This window comes from Scatophagus argus, chromosome 13 (assembly GCF_020382885.2).
Source record: "Scatophagus argus isolate fScaArg1 chromosome 13, fScaArg1.pri, whole genome shotgun sequence".
In the NCBI taxonomy this organism is placed as follows: domain Eukaryota; kingdom Metazoa; phylum Chordata; class Actinopteri; family Scatophagidae; genus Scatophagus; species Scatophagus argus.
The window spans coordinates 16,263,101-16,277,516 of NC_058505.1; the positions used below are offsets into that span (position 1 = coordinate 16,263,101).

The 14,416-nt window shown below is 39.0% G+C and overlaps 1 protein-coding gene across 1 annotated transcript; it reads left to right on the forward strand.

Annotated features, from left to right (window-relative positions):
- Positions 1 to 11,388: 11,388 nt before the first annotated feature.
- rgs5b (regulator of G protein signaling 5b) lies at positions 11,389 to 13,025 on the forward strand. The gene is made up of 5 exons (XM_046409607.1): positions 11,389 to 11,550; positions 11,683 to 11,772; positions 11,875 to 11,936; positions 12,028 to 12,191; positions 12,320 to 13,025. The coding sequence occupies exons 1-5, from the start codon at positions 11,507 to 11,509 to the stop codon at positions 12,494 to 12,496; spliced, it is 537 nt and encodes a 178-aa protein (XP_046265563.1). The 5' UTR covers positions 11,389 to 11,506; the 3' UTR covers positions 12,497 to 13,025.
- Positions 13,026 to 14,416: the final 1,391 nt, after the last annotated feature.

The window sequence follows — 14,416 nt, forward strand, 5'->3', positions numbered from 1 at the left end:
CATCTTCACCTTTTTTAATTGCTACGTCAGGTGCATCTTTGGCTTTGAGTTTATTTCCAGGATGTTTATGGCTCATATAGCCAGTCATAAAAAAATGTATTTTGGTGATGAAAATGAGCCCAGAGTGGTTTCAGAAGGCATGTAGCTAAGAATGCTCTTGCCTCAGAGGGGAAATAAGAGTTCAGGGTTCACTGCTGATAAAAGCCAGATGTGATTTCCACACTGCTTTTTCTTTAGAAAAGATAGATAGGAAATAAAACCACCCATGTGACAAATGTTGCGTCTCATCAAGTGATGCATGGTATCCGTCCCGTGGGGAGCACAAAATTCCCACACATGACTTGGTGGCTTTCAGTGGGATATCAGGAGAGCCACCGAGCCTTCAATGTGGCAACATGGGAAGTTTGTTGATAATCAGCGTCACAATGACTCAGTTAAATGATGACAAGCACAAAAACAGCAACACGGTCAGTCTCTAAAAGCTGTGATACATTTCATACAAAATTTATAACAACTCCGAAAGCCACAGTGTACAAAAAACAAATATATCTCTGTTTTCATATCCTGTCACTAGTGTTGTTAGAAATTTAAGGTCAAATTCAGAACCATATTAACCCTTTATTAGTCTATTTTTTTATTTCCTGAGACCTTGCAATAAAACAAAAATTAGTTTAATTGACCATACAGTTTGCATATTGTGAACCTCTCTGTCTCCACTGAAGTGAAATAATTATTTTATTATTATTATTAGCTTATTAATTTATTATTATTATTTTATTATATTTTTTATTATTTTATTATTATTATTATTATTATCTTGTGGTTTTCTGCAGAGCACCACTGGCTCGAGTTCTAACACAAGGCCAAAGAATATTTGTTTTCACTTTGGTCTGGACACAGATGTGTGGCAGAAGTGGCAGTGCCCCTGGTAAACACCGTCAACTGCTTAATGTTCAGTGTTCACCTTTAAAACAAGTCATTAGACATTTGTAGATTTTTATTTACATAACTCCATTTGTGTTTAAGTCTCCTAAACATAAAATACATTTAAAAAAATCTGAGTATTTATGAAAACCAGTTATAGGCTACATGTCATTTTCCTACTGCCAAATCACAATGATTATACCACCATGTCATTAACATATAAACAGGCCTATGCATCTTTCATGTCTCTTAAGACATTTTTTTTAAAATCTGGACTCCATTTTGTTTTTTTCATTATTTTAGTAAGTTTTGATCACTGACATGTGATTTTTTTTTTAAAAAAAAGCAGAGAGTTTACCTGTGATTCGCTGCAGCTTCAGACAGTCAGCAGTGTCTGAGTCTCTACAAGGGAGCACAGCACTCGTTGCTATGTGGGTGGACGTTTCACACTGGCATTCAACAGCCTTGAGCAGGTTTTAAAGCTTTTAAACTGATCGTTGTATAATTTGTGCTGTGGCTTCCTACACCTCCAATCAAAGATGGCATACTGTGAAACTCTCATTATGCTCACTTAGCAAGCTACCTTTTCCACCACCTCCACTCTTAATGTGCAATGCTTTGTCTCGTTTCAAAGATTTGGAAGGGCTGTTCTGCGCGCACAGCCATGAAAGGATTACTTATGACTAAACCCTCCAAAAGGAGTGGGAGGATTTTAGAAGCAATCCAAAACAGCGAAAGAGAATCAGGTGCATTTGTCATTTTAATTACAATCATATGACTAATTGAGAACCTATGATAATTAAAGGAGCATTAGGTAATCCATGACCTTTATCAATTGTTCTAACTGTCTCATCATACACAAGCCCTTGGCAAAAAGCCTCCTCTGTTCCTGTGCCCTACATTCTCTCAGTAAAGATCAGTGGAGATGTGACAGAAAGGTCAAGTGGACAGAAGTTGCACTATAATATCAGTACTGCTTTTACATATCCAAGACGGAGCAGGAGAAAATGTGCACGGGTGGAGACTTTCGATGCAGGGAAAATCAAGTTGGTGAGCGTTTCATGTCCTCCAAACCTCTCTTTGTAGGCCACAAGGCACTGACTTTTTGACATCATGGCCTGGGAAAGTCATCAGTGAGTCACTATTGGTGTCCAACAGCAACGGGTCAACAACTGCAACTGAAACACCTTTACTTAACAGCTTATTTTATCCCTTGAATAACAGAGCTTTACGAGCTACTTGTAGTTCTTGTTAGACTTGAGATAACATTATTTTCTTCGATGGACTATGACTCTTCTTGTCACTCCAGTGAAACCAACTGTTCTGATCTTTGAATGGAGTAAATCATCTGCTCTCCATTTTGCTGTTGATGACTAGAATTCAGATGTTTATGTTACATGCTATATGATGCAGTATCTTCCAGGCCCACGTTGGCCCTGAGGGTTGAAAACACAAAGCATCACAATCTGACACACAAGAAGACACACCGGGCTCTCAGCTGTCTGATGGGTGACAGGCACAACATTTCCATCAGCTCGTTGTTGTCCAGTACTGTGTTGCATAGCAATGAGAAAGATCTAATACACTGCTTGTGCCCTTTGAGCTCTTGTCTCTGCTGCCAGTGATGCTCACAGCTCAGCTTTGTGAAGGATCCTGCATATAAACTCTCTCTGAACTTCTCCTGGACTCCCTGCAGGCCTGAAGCAAGATCGAAGCAAGTCCGACTGAGGCTCCAATGTGCACAAGCTGACAAACAGCCAATCCCACATGAGAAATGAGCTATTTCCTGTGAGATTTATGAAGGGATCACTTGTGGGGCAAAGCTCAAAAATATTGATCTCACCAAGATTATGGGCAGAAGCCCTTTAATTACAAGGAATTAAAAATTGAGCAATGCTTACCACAAACACACAGATAATTGTTTAACATCTTTCAAGATTAAAACCTTAAACATGGGGTCTCCTCTTTCTACAAGGTGTGCTGTCATTCTAAAGAGAATGTGCATGCAGATTTACCAGCAAATTTAATGTTGATGCAGCTTCTTTAACTCTTAAATGCTTTCTAAACTATTTGAAAGGGACAAACAAAGTTGATTAATCTCACCTCTCTCTATAGCACAGCCACTGGCCATGGAGCTACAACCTGATGTAATGTGCTGAAAATACTGCAGGCATAAAAGGATGAAACCCGCAGCACAGGAAGGTGTCAGCTGGCTCATCACTTTGATTCAGACTAAAATAACAACTATTGGATGGACTGTTATGAAATTTTCATTTGTGGTCCCCAACTGATGAGCTCTAATGACATGATGACATGAACCCTCATGAGGTTGATTTTGTGGTTTTAAATAAAAAGGTTTTAAAAAATATTGGATGTCTTCCCATGAAAGTTGGTACGGACATTCATTATTTATAACTTTGGAAATTCCCTGACTTTTCATGACACCATGACACCAGCCAAACATCAGCATGTTATCACTGTAATTGCAAGAATGTTGTGATGATTGATAAGTGATATTGCACTGTATTTAAGGGGATAGTTAAAACCAAACTCAAAAATGCATATTTCACGTAAAATACATGTATTATGTTTTGTGGATTATGTTGATTTCTTGAAAGGCACATTGCTGTTGAGTTTTTGAAATGGATATTTTTGGCACTTTGAGTCCCATAAACCAAGTTATCATCTATTTCTACATTATTTGAAAGAAGGCAGATAAATCTACGGATGATATCTCCAAACCCTAGCAACTCCAAAATTCGATGGATAAATAGCACAATAGGTACTGTAAGAGGAAAAATATTAATTTTAGTTTATGGGCATAACTGTCCCTTTAACAGCAGTGATAACTAAAAAGTTAGCCATATTTAAACATATTTAATCATGCAAAAGCTTCATTTACCCGTGGAGGGCAGCCATCAGACGCCATGTTGAGGTTAACCTCCAGGCAGCTGTTTGATGTTTGTTCTCTCCATGTGATCTAATTCATGATAAGACTACATAGACATAACGTGTGATCACAGTAAATCACACACATGCCTGAAATGGAAGGAAATATCTGACAGGCTACAGGTAAATTCCCTTCTGAAACGAGAATCAAAGTGAATCATGTGCATTCGTTAACACTGTGAACCATTTGATAAGCTAGCATATCTGTGGGCTCTCAGTCTTGTTCTGATGATCTACATTCACAGTTCATTTCTGAGAAGAGCTCAGCAAAGATTGCCCCACTCTAGTGTTGCCAAGCAGGCAGGTCTCTCAACAGATGTGCTTGCCCAGATACTTTCAACAGGTCTATCCAAGATTATTTTTCACCTCACTTCCAAAATGCCTCGCTGCTTAAAAGCAGACAAACATTTACTTACTTTGTTTTAATGGAAAATGGAAAAACCCACAAGCTCCTGGTTGAAAACTGACATGTTGATGTTATTGATTATGTTGTTGTTGTAATATAATATATTTCAGTGACTTGTGCACTCTTTTCCTATTGAAGTCCAAAGTAAACAGAACAGATGAACAGATGAAATGTTGCCAAACCTATAGGCTTGTGTGACTGAATTTAATAAATGGTATAATATATATGGAAAAGACAGCAGTGCCCTCATTGCACTGATGTGACATTTCTGTCTTGTTTACTAGCACCTCATTAACCTTCTGTTCCCACTCACCCTGTTGTCTCCCAAGGCAGACACATTAGTGGTGTGTAGTATGTCTGATTATTTCCTATAAAAGCGATTCTTCCTTGCCTGTTATTGAATTTCTGGCAATGTACCCAATTATCCGATTGTCTAGCAGCATCCTGCTGGTGCATTGCTACCCTTGCTATGGGCATATTTGTTTTGGTGTTAGCGGGTGCAGACCCATTAGCCTCCTGCAGTGTTTTCTTTAGAAAAATGAAAAAAGAAAATTTTCTGACCAGCCTCTGTAATTTTTCTAAGAAGCAATGTTTTATCAAATGTGCTCAGAGTGTGAGTAGTTAATCACAGAGGAAGATACAGTTTGAATCTGTGTGATTTTTTATCCGGATGACAGAAGCAAAGTTGTGCTGCTTGATACCAGATGGGTGAAAAACATCTCATACATGTATTTATAAACGCCAATGTGTCAGAATTAAAAATACATTCGGCTGTAGTAGCTGGCAGGTACAGAGACATATGGGTGTATCCAGAAGCTTTGGATATGTTGTATCTTTTTTTTTTTCATGTGCAGTCATTGATATTCCACTGAAGCTGAGGTTAATTAACATTAAGTTACCATGTTTGCTGCATCCCCAGATGTTCAGTGGCCAGTTGACATTTGCTAATACATAGATAGGATCATGTGCACCACTGGTGGCCATTGGACAGGATGCTGAGTTTGAATGCATTAGGTAAGCCTCCACCTGCTCTGTTAGATAGGAAGCTGAGTGAATATGCAGATCGTGGCTTCTCTCTCTGCTGGCAGATGGTGCCACTCGAACTGTGCCTGTGGCCTGAATACAGAACAACACTAAAAAGCTGCTGTCTAATGCTTGAGATGATCCATTAAAGGCCCAATGTTTATGCTATTCTCTATTAATGCTTTGAATGTGGCTACCTACAGGCTTTAAAAAATCTGAACTAAACATGTGAGATTCCATGGAAGAGGAGGGAGGAAGAGGGGAAATGTCTGCAAAGGAGCAAACAGTTGTTTCTGGAAGGCTTCCAGTTAGAGGCGAGGGTCACATTGGCTGGGAAATGGAGAGACTATCTGGGAATTCCATGCTGCTGTGTACTTCCCGCATTCGAAATATCCTTCCAGAAATCAGACTCTGGCTGGATGAATATCATCACAGCAAGAGTGGGGCAGGAAGTGGTGTCAGTCCCCAGTGCAGAAAGATCATCTGTACAACACAGTTGCATTTTTTTTTAATCATGTGACATTAATCAGAGTAAGTTAAGTTTACTGAAGGTCCTTCAAGTAAAGATAATTAATGCAGTGAGCAATGATCACCCTGATTTAATTATGTTTTCTAGTTCTTAAAATGACCGATTTGAGACAGATTTGGCATATTTAAGCTGAATGAAGCAGATACGTATCAGAAATTTCATGATGATAGATAGCTAAATTTGTCCTCCCTGAAAGCTCTCAGCTGATGTTTTCCTGCACAAGTCCAGTAAACATAGTCCTCAGCCCGCTTCACTCCATTGCTGGGCAGCAGAAATGTGTGGGGCTGTCAGGGAAATAAGGTTTGGCAATAATATAATCACTAATACCAATTTAATACTATATTTTTTTTATACAACTTTGTGTTGCATAATGACAGTTAAACTGAATGATAAATATTGAAATCTTGACTTGACTGCAGTTGCTGTAACACTGTAACATGCTCCTCCCCCCCTCTACTAACTCTCACGACTTTAGAGTTATAATTAATTTGGCTTGTTTAAAAATGTATGCAACTGAAATTGAACTAAAAAATTTGTGCAATTTGAAAAAGGTATGTTAATATTTTAGTCTGCCTCTAAACAAAGACACAATTTTGAGACAGTACATTTCTGGGCTATTTGTGCTCAGTGCAGGAGATGAATGGTGGGCCAGTAAATTAAATGTCAGCTGCAGGTTGTTCAAATGGCCCAGTTTTTGGACAGCTTATGACCAAAATGAACCTAATGTGAACAGCTTTGTCACAATATGGGTTACGGGAGGACTTCTTTGTGCCATGTAAGGTGTGTGTGTGTTATTGCAGTAGCCTTGGATCCTTCTTGCCTTGGTTGAATAACCCACATTGAAAATGAATCAATGATGACAACAATGGCACATACAAAGCGGACAGAGTGAAAAGCTGTTGACCGTAATGTCGGTGTATCTGTGTCAGTGGACACGATAAGGCGGGCATACTCATGAGGGTCCTATTCTGTTGTTAGATAACGCAGGATCTCTGGTGATATAACATCAGTTACATCTTTTCTTGTGTTAGGGAGAAACAATCATACACGGACAGGACTTTTGTCTGTATATAAAGGCAGAAACTCCAGAGCTCATGGCGACTGTAATCTTCAGGGTTATAGTGGGTGGGTGAGGCTTTGAAAGAAACTGTGTCAGCATCAAACATTCACAGATGAACGAGATGTGGACACTAAAGTAACAATTATGAACTATGAAAACATAGCATTTATGTTGGATTGTAAATTAAATGTAAATTTCCACACATTGTGAAAAGGGCCTAAGTGACAAATCTCACATTGTTACCCACTATCTGCAATTATCAAACTCTGCATCCGTAAATGGGAGAACATCATGACTGCAATATGAGACTAACATGTTTCGGTTGCGAAAAACATGTTTTTTTCTCCTGTATAAAAGTCACGATGAGGCACAGCCAATGAAAACATGTTTACAACATGTCAAGTATTTTTAAGGAGCAAAACTCCTTGGGACTGGGACATTTTCAAGCCGTAATGTCCTGAAAAACACTGACCCGAGAGTGAAATTAGACTGTCAGCTCATCAGGCTCTGAACTTCACCCTGCTCATGCTGCTGAATGATACTGCACTGTGCATCTGATGAAGCAAAGAGGCTGAATGTTGTTTTTCAGGGACAAGGTTAGGTCCTCAGCTTTCACTTGGGTGTATGAAAAAGAAATTGTTCTATGCTTAGGTGACTCTCTCTTCTTTTTCGCATTTTCTTTATATATGACCAAAAATACTTCTTATTCCAAGCATAATACAGCATTGTTTGGACGTGAGGCAATATAAAATAAGCATACACAAAAGAAAACAAATAATAAGAACCAAAGAAATGGTTAAAATGTCCCTTTCAGGAGGAAAGGAAAATATAATTCAACCTACAGCCACACCATCAATGTTTTACTCAGCTTGAAAATTCATTTCTGATTACCAAAGTTCAGATAAAACCAAAACAATTTCTCGCCATATTTTTTGTCCTGAAAGTCAATCCTTAATTTTCTTTACATTTGAAGAGGACTGCAACGTCTCAGCAGATCATTCAGTAAGTCTGTGCCTTTAACTTCACTCCAGCCAAAGCAAGAAGATGCAACACACTATGCACAGATTATTCAATATGCAAAATGTCCCTGTTTCATATGAGGCACCATCAAGCATTTAATTTACTGTAGATAATCAAACCTGCAGGGGATTAAAATATCTGAGGCAGTGATATACAGCCACAAAACATCATGTAGGAGGGTAGACTGTAGATTATTTTACTTATATTTACAGTACTACAGCATATCCCAGAAATAAAGTGAAAGTCATTCACAAGGGACATAAATTCAGATTAACTGCTAATTAATTTTTCTTGTTGTTGTTTGGTTTATATTGAGGAAATGCACACTCAACGCACACTCTCCATAAGAATTAATTATTACCCAGTATTATTTGATGAGAATCATTTCCTTCGAAATGCAAAAAATGAAGGATTAAAACTCAGAGGCAGTGTTTTGATTTGATGGTAAACTTGCCGTGTGATGTATCCCAGTTCCTGTGATTGTATAAGAGATGTGTGCTATTTGTGCCTTTTTGTGCTTAGAGTTTTGTACAGCTGGAACTTGTGAAACACTTGAACTTTGTGTGCTTGTTCAGCAGTCGAGTAATTAAGTTGAATTTTCTCCTTATATTGGCTCAAATCAGCATAGTGTGAGAAGAACTTTCCCTTGAAGCCAAATTAATGTAACTTCCCTACAATTTCAACAAAGGTGGTTTACCGGTTCTCCTTTATCATAGAAAGCTTGAAAGCCGCACAGCCACAGTTCCCATTTCTGATCATTTTCCTTATAGGAAGTTCGCTGTTAGGCCTATACGGCTGTGTTTCAGCAGAAGAGGTGGGTGAGCAGCTCATTATTTCAGGCTGAGGTGACCTTTCGTTGACGCTCAGGGCTGTGTGTTGAACAAAGCAGTCAGCTAAAGGCAGAGTATTGTTCTGGGTTGCTGACAGAGGAAGCTAACTCAGACACTTTGAATGAGCTCTCTACCTTTTTATCCGGATGCCTGATTTTCCCTTTCCTGAGTTGTTTTCCTGTGAAATCAATGAGGAATAACCCATTAGCAGAGTTTACTGTTAGCTGGCTGTCTGTCCAGCCTAAATATAGCGTTGTTGTTTTTTTAATTAACTAAACAATAGTTTTCTCGGCCCCGAGGCTTAATGTAGGTAAAATTAACTTTGCTTGGTCATGTCTTGACAGAAAAGGACAGACAAGAATGGCGGTCCAGACAGATTCCTGATGACACATATAAACACACTTTCTGTTACTAAGAGAACCTTCACTGATAGACCATAATTTACTCCTCCATTCTCTCCACTGAGGAAAACATTGAAGAAAAATAAGGATATAAACAATTAGCCTGAAAATAGGCTAATATGGCCACAAAATATTTAACAAGCCTTTTATTGTTTGGCAAGAAAAAGTTATCATATTGTGTAAGCTGTTAAAATAGTAACATTTTTGGTGTTTTCTGTCACTGTGACCATTTCCTGCTGCTTCCCACTTTATCTTTAATTCTGTGTTTGTAATTGTTTTATGATGTTTGGTTTTCTACTTTTTTCTCTCGAAGCAAAGATTCTGAAAACTTTTAAATCTTAACTTTTAAGAATGTTTAAGTAAGCATGATAGAATAAGCACCAATTAAAGTCACAATTCAGAAGCAAAAAATATTTGGTTATGATGCATTAAGAGTTCAACATCCAAGAAGGTAACATGCTCTATCGAATTGCGTCTTCATGCCCAAACACCTGGATAGGTCAACTGGGAACAACCACCAAAACAAAATATACAGTTACCATGAGCACGGGCGTGTCCGACCTTGGTCATTATGTGGTTAAGGTTATGAAACGGTCGCAGTTTGACTTGGGCACTATAGTCTTAGGAAAACATCATGGTTTGAGTTAAAATAAGTACACGCTGTACGTCATACAGCCTTGAGGATCCTGAGAATAGAGGGAAAGATTATGTCCGACCCCTTCGACCCGCAGACACCAATACTCCCTTTAGCACCTTTAGTGCTAAATATGGAGATCTCTGCTTTGTTACATGTGTTTGACAGCAATAGGTACTTTGCAGATTAACATTTAAGATACAAACATATGATTGGCTTAAACAACCTAAGAAAAGTGTAGAAGCAGTAGTTGAAAATAGCTTCATCTTCGCCGCTTACAACCATTGACTATATAGAGAGATGGACAGCATGAGAACATTTTGATCGCCCCCTGGTGGCTGGCTCCGGTACAAGTCATAAACTCTCCCCTCTCCATGTTAGCAAATGACCAAAACTGTACATGCTTAAAAAGAGATAAGAGGAAAGAGAGGATGCTTGTTTGTTTCTGATAAATTCAAGGATTCAAGGAACTTTATTGTCATACCAGCTCACATTCACATGTTTATGGTACGAAACTAGGACTCAGGTCCCGGGAGCAATAAGTAGAATAGAAGAATATAAAACTACGAGATAAAAAGTTGAATAAAATAGAAATATAAGCTAAATTTAAAAAAAATAATATAAAAAGAATATAAAACTAAATAAATAAAGAAGCTGGTTTTAGCACATAGCAGCATAATTATGCATGTGCAAGTGTGTGCAAGTATGAGGTTTGGTTTTAATTAGTTATTTGATGTTATAAAAAGGGGGTGAAAAGTCATGATTGGCTCTAGCAGCTGATACTGCACAGACTCTGGCTGCAAATGGCATTTTGTACAGTTGGGGGGATTGGAAACGTGTGGTTCATCTTTATATATCAATTCAATTTCAATTATATGTCAGTGTCTACGGCATTAAAATGTTGTTTTAATCATCACTAACATCACTAACAGTAAGAAATAAGACTCTGATAGAGGCTATTCTCTATTATGAGTAGTTTAATTTAATGACACTTTAAACACATTTTGTTGATAATACTTTATATACTACCAAAGCCATTTATATCCAAATTTGCTGCTATTACATTTTTCATAAAAAAAGAAGAAGTCTTTGTTCATAGGTCTAGAAATTCCCCTTCTTTTTAGTATTGTATCTAAAAAGAATTTTTACATTGTGTTTAGTTCAGTAAAAAACCTAACAGTCCAGATCTGCTCATTTGGCTCTCTTTGGAATTAAACCACTTAGTCATTTAGATATGAGGCTTTGTTGTCCCGAGTCCTGAGACCAAACGTAGCTGCGATTGAAGGGAAAAACTATCCAAATGTTTCACTCACTTCAGGGGATTTTCTGTCCCTGTGAGAACATCTGGTTCTCACAAGGACAAGTATTGAAATATAACACACACACACACACAAATTCACACACCCTGACTGAGCACAAAGACATTTGTGAAATAATTTAGTCACTTTAACCATTATACATGTTGTTCAACAGTGAGGAAGTAGTCCGGCGATAAATCAGTGTCTCCTCACCCTCTGACACAGTTTCTTTCATTGGCTGAGAGCCGTGATGTCACAGAGAGGACTACCCTATAAAAAGTCCCTCTCCCACACAGAAGGCAGACAGCAGACGGCAGACAAAGTGAGACTCACTTACAGCAAGCAAGAAAGCTCTGTAACACACTACAGACTTTACAAACAACTGTCAAAACCTCTGGAAATTTTCAACAGCGGACAGGAAAACGTCTCATCATGTGCAGAGGACTCGACTCACTGCCTATCACCTGCCTGGAGAGGTGAGATCAATACAGCTTTTCTAATGTTTATCTTTTTCTCTAATTATTCTTATACACTGAAAATATGACAGGTGGACTCAGTTGCCTTTTAAGTTCTATTTGTAAACATTTTCTGTTTCTTTACCTTTGCAGGGCAAAAGAGCTTAAAGCTTTGTTTGGAGGTTTGTTACAAAAGTCAGACCACAGCATCTCGGGCCACTCAAAGAAAAGTGATAAACTGAGGTAAGACATAAAGTGTCTTTTTTAAGCACGTCTGTCAAATTAAGGTGGACCATGGTTATTTTTGGAACACTTTCTCATAATGTTTTTCTGTTTTTTCTGCAGGTTAAATGTTGACGAGCCTTTGAAATGGAAGGAGTCATTTGACAAACTGCTGTCCAGTCAAAGTAAGTCCTCCAGATCACACTTTATGCAAATGTTTTGATCAGTTTAGATGACCACCAGGTGTTAACTCTCTACTCTCTCACCTATCTCCAGATGGTCTGTGCCTGTTCAGAGCATTCCTGGTCTCAGAGTTCAGTGAGGAGAACATAGCGTTCTACTTGGCTTGTGAGGACTACAAAGCCACTAAACCTTCAAAACTGGCCACCAAAGCTAAGAAGATTTACGATGAGTTCATTGGCTCTGATGCACCACGAGAGGTAAATATTATTAAATATTACAAACAACTGTCAGAGACAATTTCGGATGCTCTACCACTCTGCTGACTTCTGTTATGTGTCCATAATGTGCTAATAATCCTCTCTCCCACTCTTCTGTTCCCCAACAGGTAAATCTTGACCATGTGACCAAAGCCATCACAAAGGAGAACATGGAGCATCCCAGACAGTCCAGTTTTGAACTGGCCCAAGCCAAAATCTACACTCTGATGGAGAAAGACTGCTACCCACGATTCCTCAAATCCTCGCTTTACCTGGAGGTCAACAGGAAGTCCAGGACAGGCTAACAAACTTCATTGCAAACTGTCCTGTGAGCATCAGACGTGATATATCACTTCTCAAAAGGGACATAAGCTTACTGAGGGTGACTGGAAAGCTTCACCCGGAACAAATACCTCAGCACAAGGAGCTTGGTGCCAGATTGTGGAGTTATTTTGGAGACCAGAGGTTGTACACAGATCAGAGTCTCAGCTGAAAGCAGTTATGAAGCTATGAGAAGAGACTGACACACACTGAACTGTAGGCGATGTACTGTACTGTACTGTACCTGTACTGTACATACAGGGATGCATGAGCAGCTGCCTCAGTTATTGTTGTCACGCAACAAAACTGTCCCTGGGAGAGATTCTGTAGCACTAGTATTTATTTATTTATTTATTACTTATTTAAAGCTATTCTAATTTCATTTTTATTATGTAAATGTATGCTGTGCAACTGGTTAGTGAATCTGGTGTGTATTTTTGTATGTTTTTTTATCTGAAGTACTGTTTGTAAAAATAAGTGCACTGAATAAAAACTGCCAATTTCAAAGGGTAACTGGGTTCCATGGAAACTTCACTTGTAGAGGAGGTGGCTGTGGGTACTGAGGTCAAGAAAAATGCAGGAGGAAGGAAGAAGAAGACTTAGTCATGTGCACTGCTTTAGTCGCTAACCTCAGTGGTTCCACTTCACAAGTAAGTGACTGGATGACTCCTTTTCTCTGGCGTTATGGTGAATGGAAGATTTGAAGCACGTGTGTCTACGTGTGTGCTTTTTTTAACGCAAGAATTTTTGGGGCAGGTTAAAGGGTGAGGCCTCCTTGGCTTGCGTTCGCTTACGGTGCGACTTGAATTTAGACAACTTTGAGAATCATCATAGGGGATGCTAGTTTGGTCACAAATGCACAGTAACGAACAGGAGACACAGGGCAGACAGGGCTCAATAGGCAGCATATAAAAGTACACAAAATAACAAAACTCACTTTGAAAGTAGGTGTAGCTCAGGAGTCACTCAGTAAATGAAACTAAAGTCTGCAGCCAGTTAGCTTAGCTTAGCCTAAAGACAAGCAACAGCAGAAAACCTACCTCTGTCCAAAGGAAACACGATATTTTCTAGACTGTTTCTAGTCTTTATGCTAAGCTAAGCTAACAAAATACTGTTTGCAGCTACATAATTAGAATTCAGACATGAGGGTGGTATTGACCACGTCATTCCTGTAGCTGTGAAATATTGTTTGAGTGTCCAAAAAAACAAGATTTTTCCAGGTAGTATCTGAGTGTGATGGGAGGTCACCATGGAGACAGCAGCCACCTACTGAGCACCTCCACAGGCAGGTTTGTTTACGAGCAGCAGCTCACAGCCAGTGAGTCACTGCTACCTCCCCTTCTTTTGTAAATTAGCCCCTTTTCTCCAGTCTTCATTACTGCTACCTCCCTGCCGTCCTCCCACTCCTGCTCCCTCTTACTGCAACAGCCGACTCTTGTTCAAACACTCAGCTGTTAAAGAGGCAAGGTCAAAGTCATTAGCGCTGCTCACACTCTCATGGAAAATGACAGAGGCTATCTCATTACTCCATCCTTCTTTCTCACTGTCATTTTTACCCAGAAGTGATGTGTAATGAGGCCTCTTCTGAATGCAGATATGCAGCATTGGCTCAGCAAACTTAAAGTCTAACAAATGGACCTGACTTTTAATTGTCACTTGCTCTTTGCTACAGCAGATGCTACACACAACCTATGCAAGTATTATCTTCACGTTATGTACAGCATTCTGTTTGGGCAGACATTTATGATTCACGTCTAATTCAACCTATCAAGCATCAGAATTTTTTGTGGAAAAAGAATGAAGCATGCAGAGACCTGAACAGGCGTGGCTGCATGTGGGTGGACAGAACTTGTTTAAACTTTTTGTTTTTGTGTAACGTATGATAATATGTTATCGGGAGGGTG

Excerpts from the sequence above, each read along its gene's own strand:
- rgs5b (XM_046409607.1), top strand. The coding sequence starts at position 11,507 with ATGTGCAGAGGACTCGACTCACTGCCTATCACCTGCCTGGAGAG. Across the intron at positions 11,551-11,682 it reads CCTATCACCTGCCTGGAGAG|GGCAAAAGAGCTTAAAGCTT; the intron begins GTGAGATCAATA and ends TTACCTTTGCAG. Across the intron at positions 11,773-11,874 it reads AAGAAAAGTGATAAACTGAG|GTTAAATGTTGACGAGCCTT; the intron begins GTAAGACATAAA and ends TTTTTTCTGCAG.